Genomic DNA, 25,549 nt, shown 5'->3' with positions numbered 1-25,549 from the left:
CAATCCCGAGTTAGTGCTAGAATGCACTCGAAGCTTCGGCATGACTAAGCGGCATGAACATTTAACCGCAATAGTAGGCACATATAGTAATCCGTAGTAAATTCTAGAAGTAGTACAACTTGTATTTAAGTACAATGCCTCTCCCTCGAGAGGCTAATTAATTCTCTCTCTCTTACATTCTCCTCTGTACTCCCAACAGGTTATGGGCCCCGGCCCTAACTGAACTACTTACACTGTTACCCACTTCGCACTTTTGTACATTATGTACACATACAGAACCACATGGAAAGCCAGTCCGTTTACAGAATTGACCCCCTTAAGGGCCCGGAAAATTACCCGACGTGGAAGATCAAGATGATCGACATCCTAACCGATTTAGGTCTAATTGATTATGCAGACGGAAGCACTCCGGCCCCGGCAGAAGCGGCACTGGTGGCAGATTGGAAGAAGAGCGATAGGAAGGCTCTTTCGACAATAAGGTTGCGGGTTTCAGATGGCCCGCTGGTGTATATTGCTGGTTCGAAGACTTCGGAAGAAGCATGGAATGCTCTAAAAGACATGTATGAGTCCAGGGGACCCATGGGAATTGTCCTTGTTAGAAGGAGATTCTTTAGAGCTCAGTGTGAAGAAGGGGGAAACATAGAGGAACATATTAGGACTATGAGGTCCTATCAAGAGGAGCTGGCATCCCTCAAGCAGAAAGTTGAGGAAGAGGACTTCTCTATTACACTGCTTACATCACTCCCGGAATCATGGAATTCATTCATTTCATCAGTGGACACTGCTGATTTGAAAGATTCCTACAAATTGATCTCCCGAATTCTCCAGGAAGACATCCGATTACGAGAAAAGACTTCTGATCCGACCACAACACTTGCAGCACATGGCAAGAAGTCTAACTCAAAAATCACATGTTACGGATGTGGAGAAGCCGGGCACATCAGGGCAAACTGCCCAAATGGAAAGAAGAATTCTGGAAAGTCATGGAAGGGGAAAGGGAAGGGCCAGACCCAGGCACATGTTGCCAAATCGGATTCAGATGAAGAAGATTACGCGTTTTGCACTACAGACACTGCACTTGTTATGCTTGCAGGGTCATCATGGCTGGGGGACTCAGGAACAACTAAACATATAGTCAAGAACAGATTGCATTTTTCTGACTATGTTGAGACCCCAGGACATGAAGTTATTGGTGTAGGAAAGTCAAAAGGCTTGGGAAGAGGAACAGTAAAGATTAAAATGGTTGAAGGGGACAAGACTACTTCAGTTACACTGAAGGATTGTATTCACTGTCCCGAGGCACCATTCAATCTTATTTCGCTAGGGCGCATCACGGATGCCGGGTTTGAACTCAAATTCAAAGGATCTCGGATGGATATTATCTCACCGCGTGACAAGACAATTGGTCATGGAGATAAGATTTCGAAGCTGTATAGCCTTGACATCATTGCGCCAGAAATAACTCAAGCCCATGCAATTAAACCGGCCCGATCGTGGCAGAAGTGGCACCGAGTGATGGGCCACTTAAATATAGGATCGGTAAAGAGATTATTCAGAAAGAAGATGGTCAAGGGTATGGATGTGGATGAGTCAGCTGACCCCCAGAAGGATTGCAAAGCCTGCATAAAGGCCAAGCACCATGTTGAGCCATTTCCGCAAGAAGCTCAAAGGGAATACACAAGAATAGGTGAAATGACATTTTCGGACCTATGGGGGCCAGCCCGAACTCACGGTATCCATGGAGAAAGATATTACATAAGCTTCACAGATGGCAAATCCCGGAGGACAATATTGTATTTTCTCAAGTCAAAAGAAGGTACAGAGATCCAAAAGAAAATCCAGCAGTACCAGAAATACATCAAAGTCCACAAAGGGGAGGACCTGAAGTTTATGAGGATTGATAATGGGAAGGAATACATTAATGAGGTGGTGAAGGAATACCTCCATGGCAATGGCATTCAGTTGGAACTGACTGCCACATATTCTCCACCCCAAAACGGAATTGCGGAGAGAGTCAATCGGACCCTTGTGGAGCATGCGCGTGCCATGCTAGAAGAACATCACTTGCCGAAATTCCTATGGCCCGAGGCCGTGGCATATGCCACGTACCTGAAGAACCGATCACCGACTAAGGCCATCAAAAATGATCTAACCCCCGAAGAAGTGTTTTGGGGCATGAAACCGGACATTTCAACACTCCAGGAGTTCGGAGCAAAGTGCTGGGTGTTGCAGCAAGATAACAAAAGGTCAAAACTCGACCCGAAATCAAGGGAATTCATTTTTACAGGTCTTACAGATGAATCTAGGGCCTGGAGATATTATAATTCTCAGACCAGACAGATTCAGACCTCAAGAAATGTTATATTCCTTGATGACAACACTAAAGAGCCTACAGACAATGACTATATTGTATCCCACCCTTCGTTGCTCGAGGGGGAGTCAGGGAACAATGTCGAGCAGACTCCAGGTGGAAATGATGACATTTCCGATGATTCCGCGGCTGCCGAAATTGCCGAATCAAAAGGGGAAATGCCCCTTGATGCCCCGGCAACCAAATCAAAGCTTCCCATTTGGCGTGGGAAGGTGATCGAGCCACGTACCAAATCGGTCCGGATCTCATCAATCAATCAACCAAGTTACCGGTTGCTCCATAATCCAGCTGCAAGAGGCACGAAACTGCCGGAATTGCAGCGTGAAATGACACAGGAACCTTTGGAAACTGCAAATATAGCAGCAGACTATGCATGTCTGGGGGAGACTGCAGATAACCTCAGTGATGAGCCATTAAGCCTTGAAGAAGCTAAAACAAGGCCAGATTGGCATCATTGGAAGAAAGCAATGGATGAAGAATATAATCTATTGACTTCTCTGGGTACATGGCAGTTAGAGGAATTACCCCAGGACAGATCACTTGTAAATTGCAAGTGGACTTATAGATTAAAAAGGGATGGTGATGGGAAAATCACCAGATACAAGGCCAGACTCGTTGCGAAAGGATTTTCGCAGGTTCCCGGCATTGATTTCTTCGAGACATATGCACCCGTTGTCAGGCTGGACACATTCCGCCTACTTATGGCCATTGCCGCACAAAGAAACTTGATTATACATGGAATGGATGTCGTCGGAGCTTACTTAAATGGAAAGCTCAATGAATCCATTTACATGGCTCAACCGCCAGAATATTCTGATGGAAGCGGCAAAGTGGCACACCTCAAATTGACATTGTATGGACTCAAGCAATCTGGCCGAGTTTGGAACGAAAAATTAAACGCTACATTTTTGGGACTTGGATACACGAGATTGATCAGTGATCAATGTGTATACATCAGACAAGCGAAATCAGGCCCCATAATTATAGCTGTGCATGTAGATGACATGACATTGCTTGCCCAGGATGATGAAACCATGTCTAACATGAAAGAAGAACTTAAGAAGAAGTTAAATGTTACAGACATGGGGGAGATTCAACATATATTGGGCATGAAGATAGACAGAAATTGGGAGAAGGGCACTATTACCTTATCCCAGAAGGCATATATTCTCAAGGTACTCGAGAGAATGGGCATGAAAGACTGTAAACCGGTCAAAATGCCTATGGACCCGAATGTACGGCTAGAGAAAATCCCCGAAGGTGACCCCCGAGGCACTGACACAGCCACCAGACAGTATTACCACACTGGTGTCGGATCTCTGATGTATGCGGCAAATGGATCCCGGCCCGATATTGCACATGCTGTCACGGAATTAAGCAAATATGTGCAGAATCCGGCTGCTGAGCATGTCACAGCCCTCAAACGAGTTTTCCGTTACTTGAAGGGGACTCTAGACTTAGGAATTACATATGGAGGGACTACAGATGAACTGATACCCTATTCAGATTCAGACTGGGGAGAAGACAGAACAGATAGAAGATCAACATCTGGTTATGTCTGTACCTATGCAGGGGGAGCTGTTACTTGGAGTTCAAAGAAACAGCCCACCGTAGCCCTATCCACTATGGAAGCAGAGTATATGGCCCTCGCGCACACAACTAGAGAAGTAATATGGTTGCGAGCGCTTCTAACCGAATTAGGGTTGCCACCTGATGGTGCAACTACTATTATGGTCGACAATCAATCAGCGATCAAATTCGCTGAGAACCCAATATTCCACGCGCGATCAAAACACATTGATATCCGTCATCATTTTGTTCGCGAGCGCATGGCTTCAAATGAAGTCAAAGTTCAGCACTGCGCCTCAGAGGAGAATTTAGCAGATATATTCACTAAAGGACTACCAAGACCATTACATGAATATTTATCTGCAGGTATTCTAGGTACTCGGAATTGAGGGGGAGTGTTGGGATAGCAATCCCGAGTTAGTGCTAGAATGCACTCGAAGCTTCGGCATGACTAAGCGGCATGAACATTTAACCGCAATAGTAGGCACATATAGTAATCCGTAGTAAATTCTAGAAGTAGTACAACTTGTATTTAAGTACAATGCCTCTCCCTCGAGAGGCTAATTAATTCTCTCTCTCTTACATTCTCCTCTGTACTCCCAACATCTTATATATCCCCAATGGCAAAACAAAATGACGGAGGTTGGGCGTGGCGAGTGTCCTCATGGAACAGAGGTCGTGAACCGGGCCATGTGCCTGGCTTTGTTGGGCAAGGCTCCTGCGAGTTAATTCTTTTATGGCGGCATTTTCAAGTATAGCGTATAGCGATGGCTTTCAATCGTTACATATATTGAGTAGCAGAAAGGTATCACTGGAAATCAATATTTTGTATCTCTTTCGTCGGTAAAGTAAACTTGGAGGAATACGACCGCCTTGTACTGATGCCCAATTCATATTGAGTCTGATGGTGTCGAGATTCGGAGATGACCCACTGCCAGTGCGCGCCGCCATCCGTCCCAGCCTCCAAAATCCGTCCTTCCCAATTCTCGAGTCGACGCCTAGTCGCGCAGATGGGAAAGGAGCATGGCGGCGTCCCTGGAAATCCTACCAAGGTGTCCTGGAGTTCGTGTTAGTGGCCGTATGCCGAGCTTGAGGGCGTGATAGACGACGTTAGATGCTAGAAGAGAAACAACAATGAACTAACTCACCACGTTCGGCCGTTTATCGATATCTACCGTATTAGTACCCCTCGACGCAAGCCAAATCCTGGAGTCCTGTCGACACGTAAGGAGGTGGAAACCGTGGAACGAGGATGTTACCTCGGAGCGTGAGATTGGGACCACGCCACTCAAATCGCAAAGCTTGTAGCCGGGAGCCTTGCATTTGATCCTCCTACCCAACAAGAAATAGTGTCAGCAGATACGACGGAGAGTACTTATATCATTGAATACTTACTACGTGCCTATTCAACAAGCTTATCGCCATTTGAAGAGAAATTTCATGTAAGTTAAGGCCAATATGAGCAGCCTCAGATTGAAATAGAGTAGAAGCGTACAAGTCGAGGGGCAGTGCTCATATCTCCTGATGATGTCAGTGAACAAGTTGTACACGGCATCCTGCGGCATCACCAAGGACACTTGTAGAATGATCGATTGATCGTTCAAAGTACCATCAATCTTCTCATACACGTGTCTACCTTGTCTGCGGTAGCTAGCACCAACAACTATGGCCAACGAAGGAGGGTTATTTTTGCTTTCACTGTTTCTTCCTTGATATCTGTGCTCATATGTCCTCGCCGTAGTCGGATCCTTTTCATTCGTGGTTCGTGTCATCTACATTTGAATACTCAGTCCAGCCTTAAAGCTCTATAGAACTCGAAATCGTCAAGATCGCACCTACAAAAGAGTCAAGGTTTCGCTTGAAAATCACTGCTGGCGCCAAGAAGCAGAAAACAGAAGTAATAAAGATCGATGGGGTCGGCGTCCTGCCGAAGTGGACCCAAAATTTGACGCTGTAAGTTGTATATGCACCCATCTCATCTTGGTGGATGTCTCACGATTTCACAAGTGACTTCGACCCGCAAACTGTGGCTTTATGGGAGCTTTACGGTCGTCTGTGGATGAGCCCACATTTCAAGGTCCTTGGCAGCGCTGAGAAAACACTTGGAGAATTGTTTGGAGAGACTAGTACGAGTGCGTGCTGTATTTCTTTTTTTATTCTAACAAATGCTGATTTTTCTGCAGGCGCTAATATACATCTATACAACGGATCTTCTGAGGTCGCAGTCCTCAAAGTATCTTGCAAGTTGGGCGGTGCCAAGGATGTCATGACCGATGTCGTCCCGAACATCGAGAAACCCTCAGAAGGCTCCAAGCTTCTGGATAGCAACGACACTCTGGACACGGTGCTCAATGCCGTGAAGCAGATGATTGATGTTCTCGCGGACGTAGGCAATATTTTACAAGCTAATTCATATTGCTTAACAAGCCTCCTCCCAAGGTGCACCCCGCGGCTACCATCGCTTGGGGATTTCTGTCTATCGGATTCAAAGTGGGTTGTGGACGGTGTTCCCAGTGCATGGATATCTTCACATCATAGATACAGGTCTTAAAGAAGCAGCACGACACGAATCAAGCTATACGTGATCTTTACACAGACATGATATCAGCATATGAAGTGTTCAGCAAGGATGATATCTTAGAGCAGCGAGATCGGTTACGGGGAACATATAGTTCCTTGTTCAAGCAGACCATTGAGTGCGCCATTTTCATTGAAGGCTATACAAAAGAGAGCGGGATAAGTATGTTTATAAGCTACAATCATCTCATGATATTTGACGGTTCTTTCAGAGCATCTCTTCAAGATGGATATATCGGCCCAAGCCGAAATTTTTCGTCAGGCTTTCGTTGACCTGAAGAACCACTTGAGCATGGGATATGCAAAGGAGGCAGTCATTGTCACTCTCGGTGTCCAGAAAAGTGTGGATATTCTGGGTGCGCCGTTTTTCAGCTGCAGTGCTTCTTGAGTGCTGACCATTGACGCCTTTAGTCATGAGAGAACGGCTACGAGATCTCCATCCGCCTCAAGAGCTAGGCCCAAAATCGTGGTGTATGCAAGGAACGCGTGTCGCGACCATCAACATAATGGTGTCGTGGATTGCCCAGTGTGACGGCAGGACGATGTGGTGCAAAGGATTGGCGGGGACGAGGAAGAGTTCCCTGATGGGAACTCTCCATGAGCTACTCACAACGAATTTCGGAGGACGCAGTCGGCTTGCAGCATTCGTTCGCTACGACCGTATCGAGTATTCAAAAGCTAGCAAGTTAATCACCAGTATCGCATACGCCTTGGGAGTGTTTGACGACCGTATCGGGATGGCCATCTCCTTAGTTGTCCAGACATTGCCATCGGTGGCGACCTTGCCACCGTCTGCTCAGTTTCAGCTTCTACTCCGTAATCCGCTTGAATCCGTTCCTGATCTTGGTGATGGAGGACCTCTGGTTGTCATCATTGATGGATTGGATGAGTGCGACGCATCTGATGATATGCTGGCTGTCCTCGCCGAGGGATTCGGTCCGAAACTTCCCTTCATGCGGCTCATTGTGTCCAGTCGACCAGTTCATCACATAGCTACGGTGTTCGAGGGACAAGACTGCATATATCCACTCTATTTGGATACCTCCTCCAAGAGTATAGACCGTGATATCCAGTTCTATTTGGAGCGAGAGCTTGCAACCATACACGACAATGCGTTCCTGAAGAAGTGTGAAGAGCTAGATGCTGTCAATGAACTGACAGCACGGGCGAGTGGTATATTCATTTGGGTAGCGACTGTTGCGAAATTTATCCATGCATTTCCAGGGATATCAAGGTTGCAGGCTCTCCTAGACACGAAAATCCCTAGAGACGCCACCGAGGCTCTAACAACCTTATACTGCAAGGCTCTGGATACTCTCGTGTCTGAACCGGGTACCAATACGGATATTAAGAAGTATGTGCGAAGCGTTTTAGGTGCTGTGTTGGTGACCCAGACACCTCCAGGGATGACAGAGGACGTCCTTGATAAAATTGTCCTACTAGGCAAAGGCAGCCCTCCTTCGCGTCACATCGTGTCTATGCTAGGAAGTGTACTTAGCCCTGAAACTGAGGACTCGCCGATCCGACTCATACACAAATACCTCGACGCTTTCTTGCAGGATCGGAGTCGATGTGGAGATGAATGGTTCGTCGATGTCGCTTTGCACCACAAGGCAATAGCTGAACAGTGTCGGATTGTATCGAAATCATTTCTGAAGACATGGTCTCCCAAAAGTGATATGGACATCGGAGCCGTACCGGTGTATATATCCAAATATACATTGTTTGGAATGTTCTGGTATTCCGCTTTTGACAAGAGTGACATAGAACTATTCACTTCCTTTTTTCCCCGGTACTTTCGTCCATGGTTGGAGGTTGTTGTCACGGATGGCGGCATTCTCCATTTTGAAATCATGGACACGTTCTGTCGACAACATGGGCTAACACGCATGCCAATCGAAGTCGATATCCGCGATTCGGACACTATCCATCGTGTTCTTCAAAGTTCCGCTGCGTTTTACTGTCACCTTCACCATTCTGGCGAAGAGAGCCCCCTTGCTGGAAAGGTCACTCGAGTGTTTGAAACTCCAAGCAGTGGTACAGGGCTCTCCCTTCGACCCCTACCCCCCAATCGCCGCCATCCCCTTCTGGTTCCCTATCTTCTTCCCTACCACCTTTAACCCTACCGGCAATAACCTGAACATCGAAGATGTGATTTTCGTTGATGCCGATATGCAGACAAGATATGGATTTAAAATTGTCAATACCACATTGGTGCCTCTTTATGTTTCGATGTTCATTTTCAATGTCAGTTCTTTGAGCATTCGTACGTAGTCCTGTCGATCTTCACTCTTTGCTCTACTGACGAGATCCTGCCTTTTTAGATGCATTCTATCAACCGGGAAGTGCAGAAGGTGTTGATGATCCGCTTCCCGCCGGAAAATCATGGACCATCGGGTACGGCACCAAGCAAAGGACTGGTCCATGGACCTTCAATGTAAAAGAAGGACAAGATGTTGATGTTGGCTTCTTGAAGCTTTTCTTCTCGACAGAGTATCTAGACTTGTCGGCCATCATTCAAGAGTCACCTTTTAAAGGCTATCGCCAGAGGGTATCGCCTCTGATGAGGAAGATACCTTCCCTATATCATACAATGTGTGTTCCAATTGTTCAAAAAAGGGGAGCTGAAGCTGAGACCAAAGACGAGGAGGAGGGTGATATTGTGGAGAGTGAAGAGTAGACTTGTTTTAATTGTATGGCTGTTCATATATATAAATATTTTTACTGCATTTTGGCACTGTGTATTTGAATCGCGAGTACTGGTCCGGCAAGACCATCAATTACATTTCGAATATCTCAGGGTATCGTGATGATGTTTTTAGGCCTGAGCTGAGGGCGTAGATTATCGAATGCGTGTTTCTTTCCACTTTCATTGCTGGCCTAGGGTATACGGGTTTAGACACTCGGATAGAAGAAAACAGCAATATCGTACTTTAACTGCAAGACGATACATTGCTTTCGGAGAACATGCATCACCGACGTCGTACGAGCGTCCACCACTGGATTTGGGCGGGATGAAAGCGACCTCCTTCAAGTTGGTGTACATATATACTATTAAGGCTCGGAAACTAAACGGGCGGTGGATCCATGTCAATTATTGTGCAGGTAGAGATGTAGGGGTACGTACGTCCTGAAAGCCATGGCATTGACCAATGCCAGGTGTGCAAGAGATGCCACAGCTTTCTCTTGAGGCCGCTCCGCTTTGTAGGCCAAGCAGTCTTCGGAAAACCGGCCCGTAGGCTCATCAACGTCACAGGTACTTCTTTTTCATATTCAGAAATGCAAATACTATCAGATTTACTAGCACAGCGAGTCAATTGAGGTATGAGAACGAAGGCCTTTAATCGGTGAATGTTTGGATGGAAAATCAGCGTCTACGTCGAATATTGATACTGTAGACAACATTTTACCGCTAGGAGATTCGGGTGGCATAGACTAGACTGTATCCAGATTTGGGATATACGAAAGATAAGGCCCGGGCAAGTGGATCCGGTTCCCGCTCCCTGATAGTGATGTCAGACATTTCGGAGACGTCGCGGGGGGGGGGGGGGAGCCTCGTCCAAGTCAGATACGAGATCACTTTCTTCGCCATAGAGATACTGGTAGATGCCAGGTGGATGAGAATCATCTCCAACACGGGAACCATTCATATCTAGAAAGAGGGTATATATTAGTATTTACGAAGGAATGCAGCGCCAGATGAAACATACAGATATCCAAGAATGAGTTGCAGCCCTTCAAAATGTTTCTGCTTGCAAAAATGGGACGATGGTTGCATATGAATGGACCTTTCCCCGTCAGTGTGACAATGAGATCAGTGAAAAGTTCGCCCAGTCGAAGGGATATCGCAGCGCCCGAGATGAGTTGTCGCGGTTCGTTCGACCTCTTTTACTCTCTTACCTCCACCTTCCCAGCCTCGTCCATATTGGGACGTTTAGTGCATGTGTTACGCATTAGCACGTGTCTTGCGAGGTGTTGCGACCAAAATAGCATGTTTGGCACACCGGCATTAAGTCAAACAAAGCGACGACTCCGTACCGCCATTCTCGTACTTGTTTTTGATCTCCCTTTTTCGTCCGGCAACGTTGTTCGAGGCCTTTCAAGACACTCTCGCTGCAGGGTGATTTCAAAGCATCCTGTTAGTAGAAGTCGGCATTGATTTTGGATGACAATTCACCTTGATTTTCAGCTTTTTCGATTGCTCCAAAGTTCAAGCACTCGACGTGAACCGCAATTTCTTCAAAAATTTGTCTCCGGCGAGCGAATCCCTACCAAGAGGACTTCAACGTTGGCACAGAGTAGGCGTGGAATGTGGGTGATGGCCGTTTTAACCATCCACCCTTCCCCTGGTCGTCGTTCCCAGACAGACTCTCTCTCGACGACTGGATTCAAGACGACTAATCCAAGGACCTGATTTTGGGTCAAGACAATGTTCGCCATCCGGCAAGTAGCGCCTACACGTCGTGAAGGGAAAGACTTGTTCGTCGCACTTGACCATGATGGGAGCCGGGAGACAATAACGACAGCATACCGTCGGATGAAGCGGGAGGTAGATGTGCTGGGAATGGTTAGTCTCTCCGATTACTTGCATTCATTGGCACTCACATCTCTGTAGCTCGATCTTACCTACATGACTCTCCTTCACATGACGACCTCAAGTACCAAATCTTGGCCATTAACGATGTATCGAGGACAGCTACCCAGACTCAGTGTATCATTGTCCGGTGAGCATACAACGATACTGGGAGTAGATGACGTGGGAAGGAGAATAGCCGCGGACATGCGCAGGAGTAGCCCGATCTCACTCGGTTGAAGAATACGCTCAAGGGACATATCGAGCCCTTCCAAATACAAACGCAACATCGTGGCATCTGGCGCGCTTGGGAGCGGGAATTTGGCACTATGCAGCGAAAGCAGACGGAGACTACGGATTCGTGTCTGGAGGGTGGCGTAAGGTTCTCTCTCACAATTCTATAACTTTGGCTAAATTGCATTATCCACCAGTATGTTCGATGCCGGCGTTCCTGCTAGTTACGGTCTGCAAAATCCCATCCGCGCTATTTGGCGACTGGCAACAAACGCGCCTGAACCATGACTACGCGACCAGGGTGTGCCTACTATCTTCTTGTCTAACATGAGGCTCTCGCGTGTCGTACAACCCACGCAGTCCGTTTATCCCTCTAACACCGTTGCCGCTGTGTGCCCACTCCTTATGCCAATGACTACTTTTCCTGCCCCATATCTTCCTCAACAGCCTCGCCGCTCTTGCAATGACCAGATCTCGTCGTGGAGATTTCGCTGCGGACAAGTAAACCGGTAAATGAGTCATAAGTGTGTCCATTTTTGTCCTAATCTCTCGTGATTCGAAAGCTTACTCTTGCTAGCTCTGGCTGCTCATGGGCGTCAAGATACACTTTTGATAATGTCGCCTAATGCCATCGATACGATGCAGCAACATAGTTTCCCACGGAGGAATCGTTCCTTCGACAACACTTTGACCGTTAGCCAGATGATCTTGGAAAAGAGACGACCCCACGAATCGTCCTCATCTCCACCGTTGCAGGCCGAGTTCTCTCCGTTCTGTTTATCAGTGAAGTCGGCAGCATACATCGAACACTAAGCCATTTGGATTAGAATGGATTACAGAGTGTTCCATTAAAGTCGACACATCCGGCGGTAAACGCACTCATACCTCTCTCGAGGACCTGTTCGTTCGCGTACAAGACTAAAGCTGTGAAGGTTGTGGAGAGTCTAGGCCTAGGAACCTGCCTCGTAAAGGCTACCTTAGCAGAATCAGAATTGATTTACTGATCGAACCTCACCCTCGAAATCGAGGTTATGCTGCCTTTACAACCAAATCCCGCTCTTACGTCTTGGCATGGGACGTCCCATCTACATCACGATGGGAAACTGCCTATCGATCTCAAGCTCCGGGGAGCGGAGTTTGCGAGCAGTGCATTCTTGGAAGGGGTACACGCCGTTCGTGGATAAATGTACGCACACCATCGTTGTGAAGGGAAACTTATTGACACTCGGCTGTTAGATATTAAGACGGGTGTGAAAGCAGTTAACGCCAATTTTGACGATTGCGAGTCGGATATGGATGACGCAGATAGTGGTTTCAACGAGGATGATGGTGATCAGAGTACGAAGGACATCGACACCGCACTGGCGCCGCCTATGACAGGTAATTTCTCCTTGTGCTTGGTGCGTAATTATTGACTGATAACTATCAGAACCGTCATGGCCAGATTTTGAGTGCCAAAACCTTCAACGAGTGTATGAGGAGCCGTATTCAGCAGACCATCCTTTACAAAACCCCTCGATAATGGCTTCCTTATCAGGATCATCACCACGAACGGCGTTAGCATCTCTGTCTGTCGATGACATTGACCCACCAGCAGAAGAAACCACAGCCGAGCCTCTTGATGGTGTGTTATCGCCAGTTTCATACAGAGAGAAAATCCATGAAACAGAAGTACAAGGGGCAGAGCCCTTGGGTCTATCTGACATCTGAATGACGCCGCGTATAAGACGTGCGTCGCTTTCATTGAACTTGCGATCCACTCTAATTATATGCTAGTTGGAAAGCCCTTCTGGCGCATTTGTACCCTCGCGATCTCTCTTTTGCATCTCTCAAGCCCAATGAGATCGCAACAACGGATGCATATCCGTCCAAGTCGATGTATCGCTCCGCTGTGAAGGCGAGCGATTACAGGCACAAGCTTATTTTATTTCTTCTGGTTTCCCAATCAGGCTGGACATTCGTACGCAGTTGACGCCGAGTAACATCATCGGCGAAGCTTCAGTGGTCGGTACGTTCTCGGTTAGTTTTACGGCCTGGTTCTGATAATGATCCTGCTTAGGTACCCCGAAATACTTGATATGGTTGGTCGACCACATCGCAAACCCTCTTATATATCCTCAATGGCAAAGGAAAATGGCATAGGTCGGGCATGGCGGGTGTCCTCGTGGAATTTGTTACACATTAAGTAACATGCAGGTATCAGAAATTAAATAATGTCTTGTATCCCTTTAGTCGGCGACGTAAATTCAACGGATCAGCCCAGGCTATTGAGTCTGGTATCTCAGGCTTACGGTGTCGATTGAAGCTTTTGGACGGTCCTTGTGGGGGTTGCGGAAGTGTACTTGACGCAGGCATCTCGCGATGGTGGTACTCATGAAGTCGACCGCGAATCGTGGTTCAAATTTGACCCTCGGCGGCGGCAGACTCTCGTCAGTTTGAACAAGTGGCGTTGAGGGCAATTTTTGTGGTGGCCAAGGAGGCTGCGGAGGTGTATCACATAGGCACGCCTGATGACCTGGTCGCCGTCGATGGAGAATCAACGTTTCAACGAGCGTACCCTTGAATGACCCTGCACTCAGCGTATCCGGCGTTGAACCAGGTGGTTTTCGTCTCCTCGAAAGTACTGGTGGTACTGGTGAAGTCGGAAGTGAATCGTGGGTCAAAGGGGACATTGTCGAATCCTCCGTCCTGAGAATCGGAGACGTTAACGACAGTTTTGCGAACGCGTCTGTTGGACTCAACGGCGATGGCGATGTCGGCATCCGAGCTCGGCCTTTCCTCGTCTTTGGCAGAACTACCCATCCTCACTCTCCTTGTTCCGTCCTTTTCTCCACCGGCAAGACCTCCTTCGCTTTCTTTTGGCATCATCTCGAGTACACAGCTCATCCTACCATCACCTGCACGAGCCACGAACGCAAACATTCCTTCCAAGGCATCGACAGCTTCAAGCTTCATAGTATTGGTAGCAGGTATGGTACTAAATGAAAATGTAAGCCTTGGTCGCAAAAGTACCAAAAAAGCGGCTCACCCGAAGAATTAATCCAGTCAGTGCGCTTCCTCCGCGGTTGCTCCAAACATGGCTTTCGGTTGCCCAATATACGGAGTGAGCCTATCAGCGACCGTGGCTATAGAAAGCTGGAGATGAATCAGGATCAATGAGCGCTACCACGTGCCTGGTTCGTCTTCCCTTCCGCGTAACCGAGCACTGGCAGATGACTTTTCTAGCAAACGTAAAACGAGGAGAGGAGTTGAGCTGAAAGGACTCTAGACCTGTAACCGGTCGTCTTCCATATATGGGAGCAAGCTCACGATATATTCATAAGACCGTGAGCTTGCTCCCATATATGGAAGACGACCGGTTACAGGTCTAAAAGGACTCGGCGCCGCACTGCGAGGTTGCCATCCGAGGTGATTCTCAATTAAGGCTCGCCATGAGTTGAACAAGTTGTACGCGGCATCACCAAGGATACGTGTGGGATGATTGATTGATCGTTCAAATGTTGTGGGACTTCCCATACATGTGTCAACCTTGTCTGCAGTAGTCAGCACCAACAACCATGGCCAATGAAGGAGGGTTAGTTTCGCTTTCACTGTTTCTTCCTTAATTTCTGTGCTCATATGTCCTCGCTGTAGTCGGATGCTTTTCATTCGTGGTTCGTGTCATCTACATTCGAATACTTGGTCCAGTGTTGATGTGCTGCACAGAGGCCGAAATCGTTACGATCGCAGCCCCAGGAAAGTCGAGGGTTCACTTGAAGATCACGGCCGGCAACAAGAAGAAGAAAACAAAAGTAATCAAGAAACCTGATAGAGGTGTCATGCCCGGTGGCGCGTTGACTATAAATATGAACCTGTAAGTTGGTATATGTGCTCTTTCGTCTTGGTGGATGTCTCATGATCGCAGTGACTTCGCCCCGCAAACCAGGATTTTATGGGAGCTTTACGGTTGTCGTTGGCCAGTGATCCCACGTTACAAGGTCCTTGCCAGCGTCGAAAAGACACTTGGAGAATTGTTTGAAGGGAGTACTAGTACGAGTGCGTGCTGTGCTTATTTCTTTCTTCTGATATATCCTGATTTTTTCTGTAGGTGCTGATATACATTTATTCAACGGATCTTCCGAGGTCGCAGTCCTCAAAATATCTGCCCAGTTGGATAGTCCCAGTAATATCGTGATGGCTGTCGTCCCAAATATCGAGAAACCCTCAGAGTGCTCCAAGTTTCTGGATCCCAGTACTCTGCAGACGGTGTTCGATGCTGCGAAGACGATGATCGATACTCTCGCGGGGGTAGGCGACATTTTACATGTTAATATATATCGCTTGACGAGCCTCTTCCCAAGGTCCACCCTGCGGCTACCATCGCTTGGGGATTTCTCTCTATTGGATTTGAGGTGGGTGTCAACGGTGTTCCCAATGCACAATATCTTCACATCATAGAGGCAGGTCCTGAAGAATCAGCGTGACACGAAAGATGCAATATGGGATCTTTACAAGGACATGATATCGGTGTATGAAGAGTTCAGCAAGGATGATATCTTAGAGCAGCGTGATAGGTTACAGGGAATCTATAGTTCCTTGTTCAAGCAGACCATCGAGTGCGCCCTTTTCATCGAAGGCTATGTAAAGAAGAGCGGGATAGGTACGCATTTGGGTCACAATCATCTTACGATATCTCACAGCTTTCCCAGGGCGTCTTGTCACAATGGACATATCGGACCAAGCTGAGAAATTCAGTCATGCGTTCGCCGACCTAAAAAGCCAGCTGAGCATGGGATTGATAAAGGAATCAGTCACTGTCACTCTCGGCGTCCAGCAACTTGTGAATGACGTCCAGGAGCGCGTGGACCTTCAGAGTGCGCCGTTCTTCAGCTGCAATTCGCTTTAAACGCTGACCGTTGAGACCTTTAGTCATGAGAGATCGACTACGAGATCTCGAACCACCTCAAGAGCTGGGCCCAAAATCACGCTGTATGAAGGGAACTCGTGTTGCGACGATCAACAAGATGATATCGTGGATTTCCCAGTGTAATGGCGAGATGATGTGGTGCAAAGGCTTGGCAGGAACAGGGAAGAGCTCTTTGATGGGAACTCTCCATGACTTACTCACGGACATGGGGGGACGCAGTCGGCTTGCGGCCTTCATTCGCTACGACCGCATCGAATATTCGAATGCCAGCAGGTTAATCACCAGTATCGCTTATGCCTTGGGAATTTTCGACGTGCGCATTGGGATGGCTATCTCCAAGGTTGTCGAACAATCGCGATCGGTGGTGACTATGGCGGACCCGTTTGCTCGGTTTCAGCTACTACTTCGTAGTCCACTTGAACGCATCCTTGATCTTGTTGATGAAGGACCCCTGGTTGTCATCATTGATGGATTGGATGAGTGCAACGCGTCTAGTGAACTGTTGACCACACTCGCTGAAGGATTTGGTCCGAAACTTCCCTTCATACGGCTGATTGTGTCCAGCCGACCAGTTCATCACATAGCTACGGCGTTCGAGGGACGAGACTGCATATATCCGCTCCATTTGGATACTTCCTCGAAGAGTGTAAACCGTGATATCCAGTTTTATTTGGAGCGAGAGTTTGCAACCATATGCAACGATGTGTTCCTGGAGAAGTGTAAAGAGCTAGATGTTGTCAATGAACTGACAGCACGGGCGAGTGGTTTATTCATTTGGGCAGCGACTGTTGCGAAATTTGTCCGTGCATGTCCGGGGATATCGAGGCTACAGGCTCTCCTAGACACGAAAACCCCTAATGGCGCCACTGAGGCTCTGACAACCTTATACCGCACGGCTCTGGATACTCTCGTGTCTGAACCAGGTGCCAATGTGGATATTAAGAAGTATGTGCGAAGCGTTTTAGGTGCTGTGTTGGTGACCCAGACACCTCCAGGGATGACAGAGGACGTCCTTGATAAAATTGTCCTACTAGGCAAAGGCAGCCCTCCTTCGCGTCACATCGTGTCTATGCTAGGAAGTGTACTTAGCCCTGAAACTGAGGACTCGCCAATCCGATTGATACACAAATCCCTCCACGATTTCTTGAAGGATCGGAGTCGATGTGGGGATGAATGGTTCGTCGATGTCACTCTGCACCGCAGGGCAATAGCCAAACAGTGCCGGATTGCATTGAAATCATTTCTGAAGACATGGTCTCCCAAAAGTGATGTGGACATTGGAGCCGTGCCGGCGTATATATCCAAATATGCATTGTTTGGAGTGTTCTGGTATTCTGCTTTTGACAAGAGTGACTTAGAACTATTCACTTCCTTTTTCCGCTGCTACTTTCTTCCATGGTTGGACATTGTTGTCACGGATAGCGGCGTTCTCCATTTTGAAATCATGGACACGGTCTGTCGACAACGTGGGCTAACACGCATGCCATTCGAAGTCGATATCCGTGATTCGGACACTATCCACCGTGTTCTTCGAAGTTCCACTGAGTTTTACCGTCACCTTCACCATTCTAGCAAAGAGAGCCCCCTCGCCGGAAAGGTTACACTCGAGTGTATGAAACTCAAAATGAGAAATGGCTCCTTCAAGCCTAGCGGCAATAACCTGAACATCGAAGGTGTGATTTTTGTTGATGCCGATGGGCAGACAAAATATGGATTCAAAATTGTCAATACCACATTGGTACCTCTTTATGTTTCAATGTTCATTTTTGATGTCTGTGATTTAGAAATCCGTATGTAGTCCTGTTGATCTTCACTCCTTGCTCTACCGACCAGATCCTGCCTTTTTTAGGTCCACTATATCAACCGGGAAGTGCGGAAGGTGTTCATACTCCCCTCCTCCCTAGAGAATCATTGACCATCAGGTACGGCACCAAGCTCTGGGACGTATGTTCCTTCAGTATAAAAGAGGGACAAGATGTCGATGTTGGCTTCTTGAAGCTTTTCTTCTCGACAGAGTATCTAGATTTGTCGGCCATCGTCCAAGAGTCATCTTTTGAAGGCTATCACCAGAGTGTTCCATCTCCGATGAACAAGATACCTTCCGCATGTCATGCAATTTGTGTTCCAATTGTTCAGAAATGGGTAGCGAGTGCCTCGCAACGCCCCGGAGGCAGGTTACAGTGGCCAGGGCCGCTAGTATGATTTCCATTTTGTTGATTTGACATTGCTCCCAAGTACATCCCGCAGTAGTATGTACCATACCTAGTGTACCCCGCAGTCCATTATTCTTATACAAGGTTCGGCCTCCTTTGATAGTACCTCGTCCCTTAAGTTCACTAGCCAAAATCTGAACATACCTCTCTTTTCGTACTTCATTTGCGTCCAATCCCGAAACCATGGAAGTAGTCGGGAGTCTACTTTAGCAGAGTCTGGTTTGATATACAGCCGAACCTCACCCTCGACATAGAGGTTACGCTCCTGTTTCAACCAAATCCGGCTCTTACGTCTGAGTCGAGGATATGTAGCGAGCTTGAGTGCAAGACATGCGACATTAGATACTAGGAGAAGAGAACCAACAACTCACCAACTCACCATGGTTTGACCTTTTTATCGATATCCACCATACTAGTGACCCTTGACGAGTACCAAATCCCAGAATTCGGATACTACCCAATGACGTGTTAGTTTGTGAAAACACAGTGAACATAGGCGATGTGCCTTGGAAAGGGAGACTCATCCTGCAAAGTGAGGAATTTTCAACGTTATTCCCATATAATTCCTCCCTCATAATCACCTCCTCATACCGTCTACACACCCGACAACTCGCATCCCAACTCAGTCCAATTTGAGACTCCTCGACGCGTGTCGACCCTCGGAGGATTGAATAAGTGGCGTCGAGGGCGATTTTTGTGGTAGAAAGGAGGGACGTCGCCAAGGTGTATCACATAGGCACTTCTGACGAACTGGTTGCCGTCAATGGAGAATCAATGGACGTGTTCTCGAATGGCTCTGCACCCAGTGCATCCAGCGTTGAACTAGGTTGTTTTTGTCTCCTCCTCGAGAGCGCTTGCGGTACTAGTGAAGCCAGCAGAGAATCGTGGATCAGTTGGATTCTCCGCCTTGAGAATCGAGGATATTAACGAAAGTTTTGCAAATGCATCTGTTGGGCTGAAGGGTAATGGCGACGTTGGCATTCATGCTTGGCCTTTCCTCATCCTGGGTGGTACTCCTTGTTCCGTTCTTTTCTCCACCGGCAAGACTTCTTCACTTCCTTTCGCTTGTGCTTTCCTTTTCCTGGTACAATCTTGGCGCCACCTCTCTCCCTTGCTCTGCTTCCCGACCAGCGGATCTAGGTTGCCAGCCTTCCAATCCCCTCTGTGCATCACCTCGAGTGCACAACCCATCCTGCCGTCGCATGCGCAAGTCATGAAAGCTCCCTCCAAGGCGTCGACAGCTTCGACCTTCCCTTCCTCACCACCATGTATGGGATGGGCATCGTCCCATTCCCATCCAAGCACTATCTCATCTCCGGCACTTAGCTCTTGTATGGTAAACCTGAACCCATCGTCATGCGGCAGCTCACACATGCACTGGAGCGTAGAGTCGTCAGGAGAGAATATTTGCTTGGCCGTCATCGAAGTAGAAGCACAGGGAGAAGAGGAAGCACAGGGTAGCGTTGGTAGCAGGTATGGTACTAAGAGAAAGTATAAGTCTTGGCCACAAGTACCCAAAAAAGAGAGGCTCACCTGAAGAAATCAAGTCAAACGTGCTCATTGCGCAGTTCATCCGATATGGCTTCTGGTTTCTCAGTATATGGAGTGAGCCCAGCAGTAACCAATGGCCATAAAAATCTGGATATAAATGAGTACCGGCACAGATCAATGAATACCGCTACGTACCTGGTTTGTCTTCCTTCCCGCGTAACCGAGCACTGGCAGATAAATTTTATCGCAATACAAAATGAGGAGACATGTCGCACTGAGCAGAGTCAACGTCTAGCTGTTATTTGCCATTTGACAGATAGATTACACTTGGTGGACGACCATGCTCAAAATGGAACCTTAAATAAAAAGAGAACCCAGCCTCATCCATACTGGGACGTTTAGTGCGCGTGTGTTACGCGTTAGCACGCGTCTTGCGAGATGGGTGTTGTTGACCAAAATAGCATGTTTGGCTCGCCGGCATTGAGTCAAACAAAGCGATTACTCCGCACTGCCATGATGCCATCCTCTCCATAACGAGTGTACCGTCGGATGAAGCGGGAGGGAGGTAGGATGTGCTGGGAATGGTAAGTCTCTCCGATTACTTGCATTCATTGGCACTCACATCTCTGTAGCTCGATCTTACCTACATGACTCTCTCCTTCACACGACGACCTCAAGTACCAAGTCTTGGCCACTAACGATGTGGCAGCTACCCGGAGTGTATCATTGTCCGGCGAGCATACAACGATACTGGGGGTAGATGACGCGGGAAGGAGAATAGCCGCACTGGACACACGCGGGAGTTCGCCCACATAGCCCGATCTCACTTTCGATTAAAGAATACGCTCAAAGGACATATCGAGCCCTTCCAAATACAAACGCGACGTCATGGCATCTGGCGCACTCGGGAGCGGGAATTTGGCACTATGCGGCGAAAGCAGACGGGGACTACGCATTCGTGTCTAGAGGGTGGCGTAAGGTTCTCTCCCATAATTCTATAACTTTGGCTAAATTGTATTATCCATCAGTATGTCCGATGCCAGCGTCCCTACTAGTTGCGGTCTGAAAAATCCCCTCCGCGCTATTTGGCAACCGGCGACAAACGCGCCTGTACCATGACTACGCGACCAGGGTGTCCCTACCATCTTCCTGTCTAACATGAGGCTCTCGCGTGTCGTACAACCCATGCAGTTCCTTTATCCCTCTGATACCGTTACCGCTGTGTGCCCACTCCTTATGCCAATGACTATTTCTCCTGCCCCATATCTTCCTCAACAGCCTCGCCGCTCTCGCAATGACCAGATCTCGTCGTGGAGATTTTCGCTGCAGGCAAGTAAACCGGTAAATGAATCATAAGTGTGTCCATTTTTGCTGCGATCTCTCGTGATTCGAATGCTTATTCTTTCTTGCTAGCTCTTTACTCTACATGGACGTCAAGATGCACCTTTGATAATGGTGCTTGATGCCATCGATACGAACGCCAACAGCACAGCAACGTGGTTTCCAAATCTTTTGGTAAAATGCTCGGCCTTCGACAGCACATTGAACCCCCGGTCTCCGCTAGCCAGATGTTATTGGAAAAGAGACGACCCGACGAATGGTTCTCGTCTACATCACTGCAGGACAAGTCCTCCTTCTCCGTTCTGTTTATCAAAGAAGTCGGCCAGCATACACTGAAAAGCGAGCCATTCGGATTAGGATGGATTGCAAGGTGTTTCGTCAAAGTCGACACCATCGGGGGCAAATGTGCTTTAATGCAATCTCGGGCGACGTTTATCTTCTACATTCTGCCCGACTTTTGCGCCACGATGCCGTTTCGAATTCGGGCGAGCAAGGACGCAGCGTTGGTAGTTGCAAGACTCATTTTCAACACGAACGATACATCTCCCACCCAAGGTTCTCCCTGGACAATGGCTTTTGCGCCACCACGACGTGTCAACATCTGGCGAGCAAGGGCATGACGTTGTGAGCGCTGTACCGTGTGTTTCTGAGGTGTGTGGAGTCTAGGGAGGATGTGCAGGAAGACGGTACGTACCTACCACATCAACGGCTGTTTTTGTTGCTAATCATTCCAATACAGGCTACTCGTCACGCGTCAAGCTTCAAGGCTTGTGTTCAATAGGAACGATGCATTTACCATCCAACGCACTCTTTTAATGACGACCTTCGCACTGTGACGACGTATCGACGTCCGGCGAATGCTGTATGGGCGAGTAGATGTTTCCGAAGCGTCATATTTCTTTAAAGCTAATGATCTCCATATAGGATGTCGACGGTACCTTTTCTTTCTAATTGTATCCAGTGTCGGCGCCACCATCGTGCGTCTGTTCAGAAGGAGGAAATCAGTGTGGATCTCCGCACCATCCTTTTTCTGCTGTTCGATGTTAACTCCATTCTCTTCAGCTGTGTAGTCCCCGAACTAAATTAATATTCCTGATGACTGTGAGCTTTTCCGTACCCAAAATCTTGAATCTTGACTTAAGCTACCTTTTCAGACTCAACTCGACTCTACCGCAAGCTCGAAAGCAGGAGCCGCGCCTTCGTTCGTCCCCGTTTTGTGTGTCGCGCTTGAGTAAGGAGGGGGTGTCCTCTCATTCATGCCCCGGCTAAGCGTAGTCTCCACTTGAAACTATTCCAATGAGAAACCAAGGCTGGCTCGCAGTTTGTGTGCCAAAAGGCAATAAAGAACGGGATGGGATCCCCGTCGGACAGAAACGCAACGAAACACCCCCCGGTCAGAGCCAAGTCAGAGCATGTAGGATTATAATCTCCCGACTGACGCTCTTTTTGGGGGCATACAGTGGGATCTCATTCATAACTTTTATAACTATTCTTTGACATTTTCTCTTTACTTTGTGTACGCGACCAGTATCAATAACAACTCGCTGCTTTCCAATTCCTTATCGCGCTCATCATTGTCAAGAAATCGGGCTTTTTGTGCTCGCGTTCGTCATCGTTGATGGAATACACTGCCACTGAATACCCTGACAAACGGCGAGCACAAAGACCAGCTTCGAGAAGATCTCCACATCTAGAAAGAGGATGTATATTAGGGTGTGGCTCCGATAGCCTTCGACATCAATAACAGAGCTTTTTTGGGGGGTCTTTCATTGGGTCTGAGTGAAGGAACATGGTGATGACCACGTCAATGAAGAGTTCGCTCAATGGAAGAGGGATATCGCAGCACCCGAGCGAGATGGTGCTCTCTCCTTGCAGCACCAAATTCTGCTGATCATTCTCTAGGGACACGACCCCCTGACGCACAAATCGATAGGGTCCCAAGCTGAAAACCCGCGGAGCTTGACTGGGGCAGGTATCTCTCTTGGATTTCTCGAGCCGCTTCTTCGCACCATTTTTTTCCCTGGACGACAAAATAATGCAATGGAGCAACCCACTAGAGGTAGACTTAAAAGACGACTACCAGAGATCATCATCTGCGAGCCATGCCTGGCGCTAACATTGGCAAAGGACTGTCAAAAAAGGTCGAGGACTAGCCATCACCGACTACAGTAACAAGATGATGGCGAAAACGAGACGCTCTCGCCAACATCAAGTACGTCGAAAACGTGCGGAGCCGGACAAAGTCCAGATACTGAGCACATCCTCGACATTCACCAGCCCGAGTGCTCATCACTGAGGAAGAGTGATTGCCGAGCTCCGAGGATTTCAATGAGACGGTCTGTATTTATGCTTTTAAGTCAATCATATCTGGAGGAATCAATAGCTTCACCTCGGCAGCGATAATTACTACCGTATGCACCACATTCATCCTGTGCACGTGCGGCAACCAAAACGTAGTTTGGATCCAATTCGACAGACACCCTTCGACGAGCCGCCATCCCTCCCGGCCTCCAAAATTTATCCCTTCCAATCCGCGAGGAAAGCGTTGACGCCTATCATCGTGCAAGTCCGAATCCAGGATGCTACCTCCATCATAAGGAAAGCAGATGGGAAAGGGAGCATCGCGGTGTCCCGGGCAATCCTACCGAGGGGACCTTGTGTTCGTAAAAGTGGCCTTGTGCCAAGCTTGAGGACGTGATAGACGACGTTAGATACTAGAAGAGAAACAACAACGAACCCAACTCACCACGTTCAGCCGTTTATCGATCTCCACCATATTAGCAACCCTCGACGCACGCCAAATCCTGGAGTCTTGTAATATCAAACGACGCGTAAGCAGATGGAAACACAGTGAAACGAGGCGACGTTACCTTGGAGCGTGAGATTGGGATCACACCACTCGAATCGCGAAGCCCACAGCCAAGAGCCTTGCATTTGTTACATCCTACCAAGCAAGAAACAGTGTCAGCAGATACGATGGAAAGTATAACATAGAATACGTACTTCGTACCTGTTCAACGAGCCTGTCGCCAATTGAAGAGAAATTTCAGCCAATATGAGCAGTTACAGATTGAAATAGAGTAGTAGCCTACGAGTCGAGTCCTGGACTGAATAGTATGCACCCCAGTAATGTTGATTTCCCTACGCAAGATTAGAATAAATGAAGTTATCGAGGGGAAAAGAACAGGACTCGCCGTGTCGTCGTGGTCACTGTCAAAGTGACGAAACATAGTATTATCAACGAACAAAATCCAGTTCGGCGATAATGATCACGAGAACAAACGATCTAGCCCGCTGCTTCGACGACGAGGTGTACAGCAGGGAGGAGTAGCCAGACACGTTTTCAACAGCGAGTGCGGGGCTCGCTCCCAAGAATCAACGGCCATATCCTCCAATGGCTCTGCACTCAGTGTGTCCGGCGTCGAACCAGTTGATTTTCATCTCTGGAGAAGTCGGCAACGACTCATGGATGAAATTAAAGGTGACATTATCGAATCTGGTTAACGACAGTGTTGCGAATGCGTCTGCTGGACTCAAGCTCAAGGGTGAAGGCGACGTTGGCATCCGAGCTCGGCCTTTCCTCGTCTTCGACGGCACTATCCCCCCCTTTGTTCCGTCCTCTTCTCCACCGCCAAGACCTCCTTGGCTTACTTTGGGCATCACCTCAAGTACACGGCCCATCCTCCAAGGCGTCGACAGTTTCAAGCTTCATAGTACTGATAGCGGGTGTGATACTAGGTGAAAATAGGCCTTAGTCGCACAAAGTACTATAAAAAAGGGTCTTACCCGACGAGTCATGTCAAACGTGCTCCCAGCATGACTTTCGCCCAGCCGTGAACAATGGCCATAGCAAGCAGGAGATCAATGAGTACCGGACGGGCCAACGTACGGCCACGGTTCGTCTTCCCTCACTGTCAAATAAATTTGCAAGCAAATGCAAAATGAGAAGTAGGTGGCAAGTTTGGCGTGTAACGCGTTAGCCTTCGGAGTACTTGGCGTCGACTGGTATATATCCTCCGGCTCCGATGGGGGAACGGAAATGAGAGAAGGTAGAAGATGCTCCACAACATGGTCAAAAGGAGAGTGGGGAGTGGTATGAAGTTGGCGGCCTGAAGTAAGGTTGCAAATGCATGATGTCTTAAGGTCCGGAGATTTGGACTTGCTTTGAATACGTTTCTGCATATTAGAGACACCAAAACAGGCGTATCTGGTTGAACATAGTCAATATCTTTGTACGTGACTATGGGTAATAACTTTACTTTGTAATAAGCTGG

General features: G+C 48.0%; 7 protein-coding genes across 7 annotated transcripts; 6 read left to right on the top strand and 1 right to left on the bottom strand.

The window, feature by feature from the left end:
- The first annotated feature begins 5,937 nt into the window (after nucleotides 1–5,937).
- On the top strand, nucleotides 5,938–6,735 carry EV420DRAFT_1169199 (uncharacterized protein). The gene is made up of 2 exons (XM_060466185.1): nucleotides 5,938–6,680; nucleotides 6,730–6,735. Exon 1 carries the CDS (start codon nucleotides 6,000–6,002, stop codon nucleotides 6,489–6,491), a length of 492 nt encoding a protein of 163 aa, XP_060323371.1. The 5' UTR covers nucleotides 5,938–5,999; the 3' UTR covers nucleotides 6,492–6,680; nucleotides 6,730–6,735.
- Nucleotides 6,358–8,715, top strand: EV420DRAFT_1169158 (uncharacterized protein). Its single transcript, XM_060466184.1, has 4 exons — nucleotides 6,358–6,430; nucleotides 6,485–6,680; nucleotides 6,730–6,873; nucleotides 6,929–8,715. The coding sequence occupies exons 2-4, from the start codon at nucleotides 6,539–6,541 to the stop codon at nucleotides 8,635–8,637; spliced, it is 1,995 nt and encodes a 664-aa protein (XP_060323370.1). The 5' UTR covers nucleotides 6,358–6,430; nucleotides 6,485–6,538; the 3' UTR covers nucleotides 8,638–8,715.
- On the top strand, nucleotides 8,550–9,391 carry EV420DRAFT_1169142 (uncharacterized protein). Its single transcript, XM_060466183.1, has 2 exons — nucleotides 8,550–8,783; nucleotides 8,842–9,391. Exons 1-2 carry the CDS (start codon nucleotides 8,690–8,692, stop codon nucleotides 9,195–9,197), a joined length of 450 nt encoding a protein of 149 aa, XP_060323369.1. The 5' UTR covers nucleotides 8,550–8,689; the 3' UTR covers nucleotides 9,198–9,391.
- A 2,756-nt stretch (nucleotides 9,392–12,147) lies between these two features.
- EV420DRAFT_1169069 (uncharacterized protein) lies at nucleotides 12,148–13,309 on the top strand. Its single transcript, XM_060466182.1, has 4 exons — nucleotides 12,148–12,510; nucleotides 12,561–12,704; nucleotides 12,754–13,053; nucleotides 13,101–13,309. The coding sequence occupies exons 1-3, from the start codon at nucleotides 12,396–12,398 to the stop codon at nucleotides 13,032–13,034; spliced, it is 540 nt and encodes a 179-aa protein (XP_060323368.1). The 5' UTR covers nucleotides 12,148–12,395; the 3' UTR covers nucleotides 13,035–13,053; nucleotides 13,101–13,309.
- A 1,572-nt stretch (nucleotides 13,310–14,881) lies between these two features.
- Nucleotides 14,882–18,538, top strand: EV420DRAFT_1769383 (uncharacterized protein; the record flags this gene model as incomplete). Its single annotated transcript, XM_060481025.1, has 10 exons — nucleotides 14,882–14,898; nucleotides 14,958–14,977; nucleotides 15,030–15,177; nucleotides 15,229–15,359; nucleotides 15,412–15,611; nucleotides 15,665–15,715; nucleotides 15,768–15,963; nucleotides 16,013–16,177; nucleotides 16,233–18,020; nucleotides 18,080–18,538. 10 exons carry the CDS (start codon nucleotides 14,882–14,884, stop codon nucleotides 18,430–18,432), a joined length of 3,069 nt encoding a protein of 1,022 aa, XP_060323367.1. The 3' UTR covers nucleotides 18,433–18,538.
- Nucleotides 18,539–19,083: 545 nt separating this feature from the next.
- EV420DRAFT_1169055 (uncharacterized protein) lies at nucleotides 19,084–20,205 on the bottom strand. Its single transcript, XM_060466181.1, has 3 exons — nucleotides 20,130–20,205; nucleotides 19,977–20,081; nucleotides 19,084–19,924 (listed from the first exon to the last, which is right to left on the bottom strand). The coding sequence occupies exons 2-3, from the start codon at nucleotides 20,014–20,016 to the stop codon at nucleotides 19,425–19,427; spliced, it is 540 nt and encodes a 179-aa protein (XP_060323366.1). The 5' UTR covers nucleotides 20,017–20,081; nucleotides 20,130–20,205; the 3' UTR covers nucleotides 19,084–19,424.
- Nucleotides 20,206–20,483: 278 nt separating this feature from the next.
- Nucleotides 20,484–21,895, top strand: EV420DRAFT_1486176 (uncharacterized protein; the record flags this gene model as incomplete). The annotated part of the gene is made up of 5 exons (XM_060470354.1): nucleotides 20,484–20,518; nucleotides 20,787–20,961; nucleotides 21,066–21,275; nucleotides 21,348–21,449; nucleotides 21,473–21,895. 5 exons carry the CDS (start codon nucleotides 20,484–20,486, stop codon nucleotides 21,893–21,895), a joined length of 945 nt encoding a protein of 314 aa, XP_060323365.1.
- Between the last annotated feature and the right edge of the window lie 3,654 nt (nucleotides 21,896–25,549).

The sequence above is a fragment of the Desarmillaria tabescens genome (genome assembly GCF_030435595.1).
Source record: "Desarmillaria tabescens strain CCBAS 213 chromosome Unknown EV420scaffold_82, whole genome shotgun sequence".
Lineage (NCBI taxonomy): Eukaryota > Fungi > Basidiomycota > Agaricomycetes > Agaricales > Physalacriaceae > Desarmillaria > Desarmillaria tabescens.
This window is presented reverse-complemented; position numbering and strand designations above follow the sequence as displayed.

Bases quoted from the DNA above. Each gene is read 5' to 3' on its own strand.
- EV420DRAFT_1169055 (XM_060466181.1), bottom strand. From the start codon at position 20,016: ATGAACTGCGCAATGAGCACGTTTGACTTGATTTCTTCAG. The intron at 19,925-19,976 runs GTGAGCCTCTCT...ACTTTCTCTTAG, and splicing joins GTTTGACTTGATTTCTTCAG to TACCATACCTGCTACCAACG.
- EV420DRAFT_1169142 (XM_060466183.1), top strand. From the start codon at position 8,690: ATGCAGACAAGATATGGATTTAAAATTGTCAATACCACATTGGTGCCT. The intron at 8,784-8,841 runs GTACGTAGTCCT...CTGCCTTTTTAG, and splicing joins TGTCAGTTCTTTGAGCATTC to ATGCATTCTATCAACCGGGA.
- EV420DRAFT_1169069 (XM_060466182.1), top strand. From the start codon at position 12,396: ATGGGACGTCCCATCTACATCACGATGGGAAACTGCCTATCGATCTCA. The intron at 12,511-12,560 runs GTACGCACACCA...CTCGGCTGTTAG, and splicing joins CACGCCGTTCGTGGATAAAT to ATATTAAGACGGGTGTGAAA. The intron at 12,705-12,753 runs GTAATTTCTCCT...GATAACTATCAG, and splicing joins ACTGGCGCCGCCTATGACAG to AACCGTCATGGCCAGATTTT.
- EV420DRAFT_1169158 (XM_060466184.1), top strand. From the start codon at position 6,539: ATGATATCAGCATATGAAGTGTTCAGCAAGGATGATATCTTAGAGCAG. The intron at 6,681-6,729 runs GTATGTTTATAA...CGGTTCTTTCAG, and splicing joins TACAAAAGAGAGCGGGATAA to AGCATCTCTTCAAGATGGAT. The intron at 6,874-6,928 runs GTGCGCCGTTTT...TGACGCCTTTAG, and splicing joins GAAAAGTGTGGATATTCTGG to TCATGAGAGAACGGCTACGA.
- EV420DRAFT_1169199 (XM_060466185.1), top strand. From the start codon at position 6,000: ATGAGCCCACATTTCAAGGTCCTTGGCAGCGCTGAGAAAACACTTGGA.